Source organism: Dermacentor andersoni, chromosome 3 (assembly GCF_023375885.2).
Source record: "Dermacentor andersoni chromosome 3, qqDerAnde1_hic_scaffold, whole genome shotgun sequence".
NCBI classification, from domain to species: domain Eukaryota; kingdom Metazoa; phylum Arthropoda; class Arachnida; order Ixodida; family Ixodidae; genus Dermacentor; species Dermacentor andersoni.
Window position 1 is genome coordinate 76,361,437 of NC_092816.1, and position 14,351 is coordinate 76,375,787.

Consider the following 14,351-nt stretch of genomic DNA (forward strand, 5'->3'; position numbering starts at 1 on the left):
CACGGCCGCGCGAGCCCTGTCTTGAGTGCGATCTGTGATGCAGACAGTGTAGGCGTCTAGGAACACCGAGGGCCGATAGCTTCGTGTGCGCTATAGCACAGATACGCTTGCGCCCCACCCGCGTTCACGAAACGAAACTCGCTAACTTTTTCGTTTCATCCTCTTGCTTTCGCCTCTATCCGAGGGCGATGTGTGCCGCAGGCCTCCTCCAGAAGGTGCATCGGATCGGTAGCGGTGGCTGTCATTCCGAATGTTCGTCATAGCCGAAGAGTGCGTCTGAGGTGGTTCGTCTTAAGCTCGTTCTTTGTGCATCGATTCTATGGAAAGCCAAGCAAACGTTCCCAGGTTGTTCGTTTTACGCGAGAATTCGGCTTAGCCGAGTTCATCTTAACGAGAGCTCACTGTATTTTAAACGTTTTTGACGAACCACTCTGCGTTTCGTTTGTAGCTTGGCACTTCTTTCGATTCGATGGTTCAAGAAATGTAATCCACTTTGCGGCTATCCGCAAAGCGACATTTGATATAAAATATTATGCAACATGAAAATATTGCAGGGCAGTGTATGACGACTTTGCATGGGAAACACTCGTCGAAGGCGTCCGTTCAAGGCATCTGTTGAAAGTAACGCCACACAAACGCTACTTTCTACACTCGAGCAATGTAGACCAGTCCTCTACTCCCTCTACATCACGAAGCACAGGAAATGGCATGTTCACAACGTTTGCGGGAAAGCTCCATTTGCGTTACGTGATCGTCACCTCAAAACATTACAAATAACAGCGATCTACACTGTCATGTTATGCTTTCTAGCTTACTGCCTTCATATAGTAGGCAGAAGCTCTTAGCCTACATCTTGACGTTATATTCGTTTACGACTGAAAAGCGTAGCCTGTGGTCATTTACAATAAAAACATACTATGCGTCTGCTAATAAACTAACCCAACGAAAAACACAAACATATCATAAATGGCCGTGTGAGACTTGCAGAATTATGTCACTGGTTGAATGTTTTCTATATGAACACATACACACAGTAGTACATTGCTTAAAAAACGGGACGTAAATACAGATTACCTCCAATGGCACTAGTACATTCACATCTTCAGATTAACTGTTGCGCGTTACATTTGCAATCTTGCGAGTTTCGAAAGCTGCAGGGTGCGCGCCATCAACGTGGTAACAAAATATCGAAAGCACAGTAACAGTCATTTCAGTATAAGCTTCCTTGTATACACTACTGCCGCACTGTGCTGAAGAGAAAAAAAAAACTAAACTAGCACAGCCGCATTAGCGCTCGGGCATCGCGTTGCAGGGACGTAACCAGCAAAGCTGTCTGTTTCCAGGATTGAAACTTATACTCCATGCACCTTATGCCCTTAAACGAAAACGAAGACATTTAGAACCATCATCAACGTGGATACCGGGGCCATTCCAGCGGTTCGCGTTATTCACAGTACTGAGGTCCCACGAAGACGCATGTCCAACGAAGGCGACGTCGGTCTTGTTGAGTGCGCACAACGTCTGGTTATAGGTACGTTGAACAACATACCGAAAACAGTTCAAAAGAAAGCACGCATATCGCTGCGTATTATCCAACGTCCTTTCGTGCATGCCTGTATTTCAAGCGACTTGACCGTCCTTGTCGCGGCAGGGTTTCAAAGATAATGTTGACAAAACAGGGGTACGAGTCAACCAAAGTGGCAAGTCACATACACACACAAAAAGAGGTTATAGAGTTTCTTCGTTGTCATTCGTGGGTCACCGAACGATACATGCACGGGTCAGTCGGTGACGAACGTAGTCAGTGTGTCATTTGTAGACGTCGGGTAGAACGCGAAGTAACTGGAGGAGGACAAAGTGAATGCTGTTGTCGTTACTACCTTGAGGAAAAGGCCGAGCAGCACCTGCACAAGGACAGTTTTTTTTTTCATTATCCTATCATTAATCGCTAGTACGTCCTAAGCCTGCTTGTGACAATACAAACACTTAAAAATTGCTACGAGTGGACCAACGAGTAAATAGGTTATTTAGGCTGGAGCACCCGGTGAAACAATTCCGAAAATGGTCGGAGCGATATAGTTCCCAACTAAGAACGCTGGAACGGCAGTTTTTCAACCGCGCATAACAAAATTGTGCGCGCCAATATCTACAGTGAATTCCTAAGTAGAAAGCAGAGTGCACCGCGGCCACACCATGCATATTTGGAAGTGTGACAAAGCCCTGAGAGAAAACAGCTTCGTTAAGACAGCACCAAACTGAAGAACAATGTTGACTGCTTTGCCGTCCAAACAAGGTGGCTGCGCAGCCTGTCGGTAAACAGGGACAGAAAGTTCACCTCTGCATAAGAAAACGCACGACATTACAATTTCGTATGCTCCTAGTGTAAGTTCAAGCTAGATTTCCTTCTTTTTTTTTTCGACAAGAGCTGGCGTCACATCGCCGAGACGTGTTCCATATGCGTTGCGAAATTTGAGCTCAATGCCATTTTCTTTAGCCGTAAAGGTATACTGGCTTCAACGCTGGTCATAATAATGACAGAGGTAGTGCACTAATTTATCTACGACTTGGTACGGCTTCGTTGATAAAGGGCACCGGGCTTTCTTTTATTTTTCTTTACGGTTCGACTGTGCTGGTGTCCTGAAGATATATGTCACATAAAGTTTCTTGAGGAGATGAGTTAGGTTTCCTCGGTGCATTAACAACTTATACATTTTGCCACTCACCCGCCGTGGTTGCTCAGTAGCCATACTGTTGGGCTGCTGAGCACGAGGTCGCGGGATCGAATCCCGGCCATGGCGGCCGCATTTCTATGGGGGCGAAATACAAAACCACCCGTGTACATAGATTTAGGTGCACGTTAAAGAACCCCAGGGAGCCGAAATTTCCTCATAATTTGCTCAAAATGTAAAACCTCATAATTTTTTTTTTTTACATTTTGCCTCTACTTTGCGAGTGCATAATTTTGTCTCGACATTCTTTGGAGTGTGTGCCGCTAGAGATCTCGATAACGTTTGAAATGCAAGTTTCACCGTGGGCAATAACTTTTTTAATATTTTACACACTTTTTGTTTGTAGCATTCTTGAGACATATAGGTTGGCATAAATTTGATTCACGGTGAATCAATCTAATCGTAGTACAAAAGTTATTTGCGACAATATAATAGGTCAACGATACGAATCTAGAAGGGTGTTTGACGCTGGAACGGCACCATTTATCGAAACGCATGACCTGTTTCTAATTTTACCGATTGAATGAACCCATGTATTTGAAGCGCACCTAAAGTCTCTGCAGGCGCATGCGAAATTCTGTAGTCCAAGATGTACATCCGTATAGTTCCGAATTCATATGAGCAGCATTGTTTTTTTGAAAATAGGTCTTCTCTTTTATGCATAGCTATCACAAGGAAAGTGTATTCGTGACGCCAGAGTACCAGCTCCGCGTTAACTCGGGGGGGGGGGGGGGGGGGCACAATTTATTTTTCTCGTAACCTTTGCCGATAGTCTAGGTAATGTGTCAGCTCAAAATAAACTAAAAGTTGAGGCGTGGTGTCACGTTGCAACATGCTAATACGCCACTAATCATATAGTCGAGGAGATCCTTAGAGTGCAGCATAGTGTGAAGGTGAGGCTGACAGAAAAAAAAAAGCTTTGAACGGAAAAAATTACAAGCTCAAACGGAAACTGCAGAACATTTTGAACACGTTAAGAAAACGCTCTAGAGCGCTGGACATTGCTGCCGCGTAAATGCGAGTCAGATACTACGCCGTACGCTGCGGCGAATGTAAAATTTCGCAAAATAGGGCACTTGCTCTGTACTGCGGTTTTCCAAGCCCCCTTTCTTTGTGCACCGTATATATATATATATATATATATATACACACCCTGCACCCATCTTTCTAGATCTTCTAGGAAACCGGGAAGCAGAAGTTTATGCTTCTCGTTCGTGCTGTCAGTGTTTTTTACAGGTTGCTCGTGGTCACCTCTGGCAGTATTGTGTGTTAGTGAGTAACAGTGCGCGAAGCCAGTGTCGTAGATAAAGGTAGCAGCGAAGACAACGTCGACGAGAGCGAATGGGTGGGCGCAAGAAGCCGACGACGAAGAAGCGACGCGCGTGATATCTGACGTGCCGTCAAAACCAAATACTAAAAAGAAAGGAACCATTAAGGGCCGTACATTATGGCTGACATAGAAGAAAATGAAGGAAGAAGAAGAGATGAGGGAGAGACCCTAGAACGGCGTGGTGGTGTTCGGACGCAAGTGAGCGCCGAAGAAGTCAGCGTCCGCCGGGAGCGGGAATAAAACGTCGCGCCGTGGACAAGTTTCCAGATTCCCACAGGCAGAACCTGGACTGCCTAACCTCCTGAGCCAGTTCAAGGTCCCATGGTGTGACAACCTGGAGCTCGCTTAAGGAGCGACCAGTGCCTTCAGTCGAGGACGGCACGGTGCACTGTGAAATAATTTACACCCTTAAAAGTAAGAAAGGGTGTAAATGTCTATAATTAACACCCTTCGGGTGTCCGTTATATAAATAACACCCTAAAGGTGTCAGACACATTTACACCCTTTTCCACTTTTAAGGGTGTATATTATTTTACAGTGTGCTCTTCACCTACGCGACCATGTGCCAGAACTGTTGGTGAGCCGCACCCCGCTCTCAGTCTACTGTCCTTGTGTATTCAGACACACCTAACTATAGGATTAGAGTAGCGGTGACTTCGATTAATGAGAACTGCGTTTGTTATAAGCAGTGCAGATCGGTCTTTATCTTTTTTTTTCTATCCTTTGTTCACGTGTGTTTTCTTTCCACTTTCTATATGTAAATACACATTCTTCTTTCACTTCTGAAATCAAACGCTCTCATCCTTCATTTCAATAAAAAACATGGATAGCGATATTATTTTAAGTCGCCTTCCATAAACGAACCATGACAGCCAGATGCCAACTTCCAAAGGTTACCATGACTGCACCGCGGAAGGAAGAAAAAAAGAAAGGCGCGGCACGCGGCCAGTCCTATAGGCGCCGCCTTAGCTGACAGGATGAGATGAGCGGGAAAGGTTCAAGTAACTTAGTTAATAGGTACTGACGGCCTGTTTGGTGATCCATAATTTTGGTGAAGTGGCGTACTTGAAAAAGAAAAAAAAAAGACGTTCACACGAACATGAATGATGAGGACAGGCACAGGCGCTGCTTCACCAAAATCGTGGCGAAAGTAATAATCGCGCTTGCGATATCACCGTTCATATTGCGGTCCGAATTCGGGAATATATCCATATAGAGAGAGTCATCGCATGTATTTCGTGGTGTTTATCCGGTTTCAAGAGAAGTGTTTCAATGCGCCTTCGACTCCGAGAGATGCAAGCACACCAGCGTGGGAATAGAGGGAAGTGCGGTGCAAAGCGCACGCAAGGCTATACTGATCACTCAGTTTGGGACACGAATGCAGCGTACCATCTCGCCGACGTTGGCGGTGGTGTGCTCGTAGACGAAGACGAGTCCGAGATGCGCGATGGGCGTGATCACGGGCAAGTAACAGGTTGCGGCCACGGGTACGACGTAGAAGAGCGGATCGCGCTGTGCTTCGGCTCCCTGCGCAGAAGGAACAGGCTAAGCTTGGCCGGCGCCGGTATAGAGGCTGCAATCTTTGCCGAAATGAAACAGACTGTGGCACGATCTTCAGAAAATGCCATCGGCTCATACGGCGTGCTGCCGCGATTCCTTATAAAAAATTAACAAAGTGGCCACTGTCACTTAATGGAGGTTCAGTCGTTCAGTCCCCAGACCAACCGTGACGCGGCTCAACGCCAACGAATCGCACCGCCAGCAGCCAGCTAGCCGTCGGCGTCATTTGCATACACGTCGTGAATCGCTGCAGAGGAGTGATGGTAATCTCTGTTCGCGGACTGCATCAGGTCGCGCGAACGTAGCTTTCGCACAGCTTTGAAGCACTGAAGCTGCAACAGGGGAGCCCCCTGGTTTGAACCGAACACCGCACCGGGCCGTTCGCTTGATAATGAGCCGGGCAAGAAGCCTATGAATTCGGTACATGTAGCATTGCTATGTATGCGTGAGAGCTTGTAGCTGCCATATGTTCCCGCACATGCGTGAACCACACGTGGCGACATTGCAATTGGAATGAGACAAGCCCAATAAACCGTTTTTCCTCTCTTCTATATCGGCTTTCTCTCGAAATCATCCGAATATTCAGTCGGCAATGATATTTCAATCACAGTAATCTTCCCTGTCAGCGAGATTTAAACAGACAAAATATATTTAAGCGGTTCACAGAACGACACTTCGTGCAACTATGAAATGCTAGCATTGACAATCAGCCCTTTGGCTTCTGTCTTGTAGTGGCCGGCGTCTCTGTACTGTGGCAAATGTGCAATGTAGGAAAAAAAAGACACCGCACTTAGCTGCTAAGAAAATACTATTCACTTAGCGTTATCACCTAAAAGAAAATCCGCGTTTGGAGTAGCAGCACACAAGGAGACATACGTGGTATATGTAGCAGCCATCGCTTCCTCCCTCTCTCCACCCTGCCGCATACAGTGGCGTAACAGTGCTTACATTGCGGGTACGTTATGTGTTCGGATGCCTTCCCATAGTGCACACGGACGGTACAGTAACGTCGACTGCGGGCTCACCATGTCCGAGATGATTGGCACCAGCTGAGCGGTGAGCATGCCAGACTGCTCTCCGCCCTCGTTGACGAACGAGGCGACGGCCAGCAACACCAACAGCTGCCAGGTAGCCGACATGTCGCGAAATCGCTCGTTCGTGTAGCTGCTCACCAACCACACTGCCAGCCCAGAGTCCTGCGTGGAACGGGGTGCGCACACTATGTATATTTAATTGAGTTCATGGTCACGGTGATATAAGGAACTAAAGTTGGTCCATTGCAGCATTCAGATCGGAACAATAAACCTCGCCCTTGAGTTATGACGATCTAACGACCTGAAGAGATGCGGGCAAGCAGGGAAACATGCGAAAGCCATTACACATCCTTCCGGTTTCATTACTTTGCGCGAATTCATACATTTCGTTTGTTTGATCTGCATCGTCCTGTACATTAAATCTAGGAACGTTGGCCGATGAGCAATAATTACCAAACCATACCAAGAGCACCAATGGAGGGACTACATAGTGGTGACCGACGATAAATTATGCATTCCAGTGACGTGCTAGTGGGCAAGAAGTGTTCGGCTGCTAAGCACGAGGTCGCAGCAATGAATCCCGACCACGGCAACCATATTTCGAGGCGGGACGAAATGCGAAAACACCAGTGTACTTAGATTCAGGCGCACGTTAAAGAGCCCCAGGTGGTCGAAATTTTCGGAGTCCCCCGCTACGCCGTGCTTCATAATCAGAGCGTGGTTATGGCACGTAAAACCGCATAATTCATTGATATATATATATATATATATATATATATATATATATATATATATATATATATATATATATATATATATATATATATATATATATATATACATATATATATATTAGTGGGAAGGAAGGTAGCCATGTTTACTGGCTGACGGGTCAGCCGAAAAGCCAAGCCATCTCTGCCCAAGAATCTGCACTGCTCTGCTCCCGGAAGTTACGCCAGTTTCGGCACAACGAATGTTATAGCTTATTTTATGAAGTAGTCTACTTTGTCTTTCAGCATGGGGTACAACATATCTATGCTTTAATACGGCACAAGCGTGAGAAATAGCCTTAGTTGGTAAAGCAAAATTACGAAAAATAAAATGCAGCCCTAGCTATTGGACAATAAAATGAACCACAGGCGCTGAATCCTGCGGCTGTGATTTCGTCTTCCTGTGGTCCTATAGCGTGCGCTGTTTCTTTAGCGTTGATTTAACCCCACAAAGCCCAAACACCATTCCGCATCAAGAAAAATATAAACAACTTGAACACCTTTATTTTAGGGTATTACAATTGTATTCATATATAAATACAAGGAAAACAAAAATAATCGTAATTTTGGCGCAGAAATAATTACCTTAATAATTATGACTAATAGGATTACTGAACTGTCGCAAACAAACTTCGCTCCAGCATGTCAAAACGCTACTATAGGTTTCGCATGAAGATTCCCGCGCTTATGCCAGTCTTTTGAGGTGTCAAACGGCGTACTAAATATAAGGAATCAACCTGGGTTGCTCGGCAAGCATGCGTCTAACATGCTTCGGGAGGTAGTAAATTTTGGCACTATATGTTGCCCTACGCCCCACTTACTACCACTCGCACGCTTGACCCAGCCGGTACACTTCGAGTGACAGTTCCCCTCAAGGACCAGTTCTGAACCCCATGCAGCGTCTGCAACAGCCGCGTCTCAAACGATGCCTGAAAACGCCATCACGAGGGGACGGTGCGAAAGCGATCCTATTACCACTGCGCCAGCGTGGCGGTACCACGCAGTACCAGAGGTGTCAGCGCTCGGTACAGTACCGTACCACCGGTGGTGCCGTACCAACATGCGGGTTTTACCGTTGTGTCATACTGCGCTATCTTTGGGATCGGCCGACGAAAAACGGTCCGACACTCGCAGGAAACTGCGGTTAGTTCCCAAAAGAAAGCGAAACGCTTTAGAGCGAAACTTTGGGGTCTCGTGGGGGTCAATACACAGTGCGCATGCGCAGCGTCGACATTCGGCAGCGCGGCGCACCCTCAGCGCTGCCGATAGCCAGCGGCTGCCGCCGTGAATGAGGATGATGTTCCAGGGCAGCTGGGCGACCACGTCACGCAGGGGCACGCCGCTGACGCTGGGAACGCCGAACACCAGGGCGAACGCGGCCAGCGTCACGCAGGTCACCAACTCGGCATGGCTGAAATAAATCGCGCAGAATAAACAAGACGCAGTCAGGTAATGTGCACCCGAAACAGCCAACTTTCGGCGAATTTCTACAATTTCTACAGGTTGGAATAACAATGACTTCGGTCCTCCAGCTCGATTCGCGGGCTCTAGAAAATCTTTTTGACCAGAGAAGCGTCATCGTTGCCCCGAGATAAAAAGCGTATGCAAAGCAGAACGGATGAAATATCGAAAAAAACACATGCAATTGCACAAAACACACAGGCACAACACACAACACACGTACATACACTAACGCGAATGCACACACGCACGCCACCTTTTGACCATGTTACCATTTTCTTTCGCCAGGTTAATGCCATTTAATGCATGCTTTGCAAGTCTAAACGTTCTGCCTTTTATTATTATTATTTTGCCTTTTATTTTTTAGATACCTCGCCGCGCCGAGCGGGACTAAACAAATATTGCTGTCAGCAATGGAGAAACGCGCAGACGACGATAAACAAATGTACTCGTGCGTCACACACCTCGTGAATAGTATGACAGCGCAAGCGACCGTGGCGACCAAGCAAATGGCGAAGCAGCAGCGTTCCTGTAACCTGCAAAGGATATGTCAGAAAGATGTGGTTACGTCTCGACGCCGGCCAAAGTTTGACTGTCTCTTTTTTTCCCCGTCAGCTATCTTGAGAACACTTAACACTCGGTTTCATAGTCGATTTCAAGTTCTCCCTATTCAAATACACGTGAAACTTAAAGCGACGTTGAAGAGACACATATCATCAATTTATCCTGAAGAAGTATTCTTTGAACACTATATTTCGTTAACTTTACGAAAATATATTAGTCTTTAAAAAAGAAAATGAGGGCTGAACTTCTATTTTTGAATTTCACACCTAAATACAGTATGGCGTCACGCATTTCGAAGTATTTTATCTTATTTTGGCCGTCGTGCCCCTGTAATTGTCCTCGAAAACTCGCTAAGTTCAACCTTGAGTTCCTTGAGAAAACAGTACAGTTTATCTTTACCGATAAAAAATTAACCAGTCCTGAATAGATCTCGTCAAAATCGATTATGACACGGCGTGGTGGTGCAGGAACTTAAAGGAGGCGGCGTCATCCATCTTCTGCTTTTTTTGTATATTTTTTCCACGCCTCTTCTCACAGTAAGAGTGACTTCTTTGGTATTATAGAAGGGTAATTTACTAATACAGTACAAATTATTTTTTCCTCTTTAGTGTCGCTTTAAGCACGACAAGAGCCAAAACGTGACTTCTTTTTTTACGGACTGCAATATCAAGAACACATTGAGCGTTATATTTCATGCTCGATTCAAAAAAGTAAATACCTGTGAAACTTAGGATTTATCTTGTTCGGTCATCGGCTGGTCGATTACTAATATGTTGCATTTAAAATAAGCTGTGAAGGTGCGGCGTTGCAATATCGCAGGCTACGCAAAGAGTTTGTTACAAAATATTACCTAGAGGGAAATATGGCCTCATCGTCTATGCAACGGGCGCTGTCCCACCGTGGGAATGCTGGGAAATGGGTTCGAGACGCTTTGTATCCAACGTTGCTTAACTTTAAAAAGAAATGTAATTGCCACAGAGACAATGCTTTCATAGAACGAAGTTGTCAAATAACGTCCTCGCTTTCCCGTAGCATATAATTTCTTGTTAGATATTCACATTTATCACAACTTTTAGGCGAAGGAAACAAGTACAGGCGATTGAAGCTGATGCACGGAGAGCGCAGACCTTGTAGTTCTGCTTTCAATTTATTTCTTCCATCTATAGAGGGACACTGAAGAGAAACATAAACGTACTTGAAGTGCCTCAGTAAATTACCCCTCTAAATACAAAGGAATGCCGCACTTATCATAAAACGAAGCTCGGTTACCAGGAAAGGACTCCAGAATGAAAGGCGGTTGGTGACGCTTAAGTTCCCGTATCAGCTGATCGTGACGTCACGAACTTTAGCGGCGTTTGTTCAGGGTTAGTTCATCTTTTGTCCGTTAAGATAGGCAATCTTATGTTCTAAAGAGCGGAAGACCGAATTTGGCAAGTTTCGAGTGCATTTAGCGAGCCACAATGAGTCACGTATGAAAATATACTTGAAATACGTGACGTCATACAGAGCTAGCGCCGTTAAGGTATAGGCGTGAAATTAAAAAAAAAAAAGCAAACCATTGAAATATTTTCTTTTTGTCTGTGTCTAATGACCAACAAACTATGTGAAATTGTTGCAAATAGAGTTTGAGAAAACGTTTTATCACTCTAAACTGCATTAGTGTTTATTCTTTATGTCCCTCTGATTGCCAATGGTTCTATTCACGTTTCATTTATTAGCACAAGAAGAGGAGGAGGAAGAGGAGAATGGTGGAATCTACGGGCAGATGTAGCCTTGAAGTGGCAGGCCAGCAATCGCTCCTCCCGAGCGTCTACTTTTAATTACCATGTGGGAATATATATGCGTGGGGATAGGGAGTGCATTACGGTACACACTTTATTCCGTATCCAAACAGGCTATCAACTGCGTTGCGTGATTCGTAAAGCTTAAGGTTACTTTTTAAACTTTTTAAACAGCATGCTCACTGACCTGGAGAGGCGAAGCAGAAGGGTTGGTCTAAAAATTAATCTGCAGAAAACTTAAGTAATATTTAACAGTGTCGTAAGAGAACAGCAGTTGACGATAGGTAGCGAGGCACTGAAAGTGGTAAGGGAATACATCTACTTTGGGCAGGTAGTGACCGCGGATCCGGATCAAGAGACTGAAATAATCAGAAGAATAAGAATGGGCTGGGGTGCGTTTGGCAGGCATTCCCAGATCATGAACAGCAGGTTGCCATTATCCCTCAAAAGAAAAGTGTATAACAGCTGTCTTACCAGCTCTCACGTACAGGGAAGAAACCTGGAGGCTTACGAAAAGGGTCCTACTTAAAATTTAGGACGACGAAACGAGCTATGGAAAGAAGAATGATGGGTGTAACGCTAAGGGATAAGAAAAGAGAAGATTGGGTGAGGAAACGCGAGTCAATGACATCTTAGTTGAAATCAAGAAAAAGAAATGGGCATGGGCAGGACATCTATTGAGGAGGGAAGATGACCGATGGTCATTAAGGGTTACGAACTGGATTCCAAGGGAAGGTGAGCGTAGCAGGGGGCGGCAGAAAGTTAGGTGGGCGGATGAGATTAAGAAGTTTGCAAGGACATGGCCACAATTAGTACATGGCCGGGGTAGTTGGAGAAGTACGGGAGAGGCCTTTGCCCTGCAGTGGGCGTAACCAGGCTGATGATGATGTTGTTGATGATGATGATGACTCATTGAATATTGGCTAAACCCCACACGAGTTCTCACGGTTCGATGAAACATGTGTTCTTGAAGAGTAATAAAGAACTCTGCATTCTACGCGCTGTTTTAGTACGAACAATGCACCATGCTGACAGACGGAACGCTGCTAGCCAAACGCGTCTTCTCGGCGCTACCTCCGGGAAAGATGCCGATCCTAAGTCACCACATATAGGCGTTCCCACGCAACAGCCGCACGGCTTCACCAGTTTCCTTCTTGGCCAATTGCATCAAACTACATTCCGATCACTCGGTCCCATTAAGGTGCACCCAAGTTTAAGTACGCATTGAGTGAGAAACAACTGTTGCAGTACGACGCATTATTGGAACGGGAAAGGTCGACCACCTAGCTCGTCATCTTAGTTCAGAGTCCGTAAATCTGGGGCAGTCGTTAGCCACTGGTTCAGTAACTTATGTGCTAAGAATCCAAACTCAAGACAGGAATATTTCACCTCCCGGCCGTAATTGCGCAGCCATAGTAATGGATGGGATATTAATTTGAATTTAAGAGTGAATCGAATATTGCACCAACAGTGCCTGTGTGTTGCCTGCGTTAAGCCCAAAGATTAATGAATGATCACTTCGCATTGCGATCAATGTGCGTGATGTGAAAAAGAATCACCCAGGTGCAAAGCGTCTATTCATAAAGGGACACTAAGAAGAAACACCAAATCTGCCTAAAATCCCGATGCATCATTTCAAGACCCTGCTTTCATGCATTGGGAAAAATAATTGTTCATTACAACCGTATGAAATGAAGGCGAAAGTTTTCATTCTTAAATTTTGCGCGGCACCGAACCACTGTGACAGTGAGTCAATGTTACGTCAGGAATTTAAAATCATCCTCGAGTGTTTGTTCCAACTCTCCTCGATAAGTTGTAGAAAGTCGCCAGGCTGAGTCCTTGGTTCTTTTAGAGCACAATGCATATACTACATTATCGATGAAAAAGAACAGTTAATTAGTCCCGATCAGATCCTATGAGAATCTATGACGTCAAAGCGAGTCGGTGCGGGAACTTCAAGTTGGGTGCACCAGCTCCCTTTAGCCCTGGCGCCTTTTCTGGCTCACAAGTTCACCAAATGCGGTAAAACTAACGTTTGCCGCGTTCAAGAACAGCAAGTTACGAATCAAGATTAACCTGGTATTCCTTTAGTGTCCCTTTAAGGAACGGTATTGAATGAACGCTCCGTAGTCACTGCCCTTGTTTCCACTTACTCGATCTTGCCCATGCTGCACAGTTTCGCTTGCATTACGTCACGAATGGCGAGGGCGGATGATCGCGGTGCGAGTTCGTCACTGCAGATGAGAACGCCACAAATACATTTAAATATGAGTCGTCGCGATCAGATCAGTGCCGTGAATGTGGACACTACTGTGGACGCAACTATACTGTGCTAAAAAAATGTTGCAGGTGATTTCTGGAAGTCATTTCGTGCAGTGCAATGTTGTTCAATTAGAATTGCACCGCCACTTAGACAATGACACTGCCAGTATTTCTGCGAAATACAAGAGTTTCGCAAGGTGCACGTTAAAGAACCCCAGGTGGTCAAAATTTGCGGAGTCCTCCACTACGGCGTGCCTCATAATCAGAAAGTGGTTTTGGCACGTAAGAGCCCATAATTTAATTTTTAAGAGTTTCGCATCCTCAGCGTAGCCAATTTGTTCACTAGCTCGGCATGGCTAAGAGCCATGCTTTACTCAGAGCCAGCTCTGACTTAAGCAATATGCGACACAAATAAAATACTTTAATAGTTATTTAGCGAATTGTTAGCAGCTATAGTCGATTATAAACTGCGATTTCTCTAGCCAGGAACGTCCGCCCCTTCAAGTAATGCAGCACAATGGGTACATAGCGCTATATGCAACAGGCGATAAAAAAAATGTGCTAACACTAAAAAAAAGGCCATCTATGACACCTATATACGCGCATACTGTGAAACGCGCGTTTAGTGATTAGCTTACTATTCGCTGAGGTACGCGAAGAACAGCGCCGTCCAACAGAGGAGTGTGGTGCACAGTGCCACGGGTAGCACAACCAGCGCGCTCACCTTGAAAGAGTACCTGCACCAGACGCGCCAGGAAAAAAAAAACTTTTGGAGGGAATGGTTCTTTATGTCGCCAAGTGTATAACGCCCTTGGGCTTTTTTTAAACGGTTCTGGATCCGCATGTGTTCGTCACTTGAC

At 45.4% G+C, this 14,351-nt stretch overlaps 1 protein-coding gene across 3 annotated transcripts in view; it reads right to left on the bottom strand.

Annotated features, from left to right (window-relative positions):
- Positions 1–1,545: 1,545 nt before the first annotated feature.
- The window catches only part of LOC126544924 (uncharacterized), a 34,229-nt gene continuing 21,423 nt past the window's right edge, over positions 1,546–14,351 (bottom strand). Inside the window, exons 10-16 of one of the 3 annotated variants that reach the window (XM_050192476.3) lie at positions 14,130–14,228; positions 13,383–13,463; positions 9,349–9,420; positions 8,675–8,834; positions 6,645–6,815; positions 5,449–5,586; positions 1,546–1,904 (exon numbers count right to left, since the gene is read on the bottom strand). In XM_050192476.3, the coding sequence (XP_050048433.3) occupies positions 1,782–1,904; positions 5,449–5,586; positions 6,645–6,815; positions 8,675–8,834; positions 9,349–9,420; positions 13,383–13,463; positions 14,130–14,228 (844 nt within the window). In that variant the 3' untranslated portion in view covers positions 1,546–1,781. The remainder of the gene's footprint in view (positions 1,905–5,448; positions 5,587–6,644; positions 6,816–8,674; positions 8,835–9,348; positions 9,421–13,382; positions 13,464–14,129; positions 14,229–14,351) is intronic. The other 2 variants (XM_050192485.3, XM_055061739.2) reach the window with 2 other exon arrangements.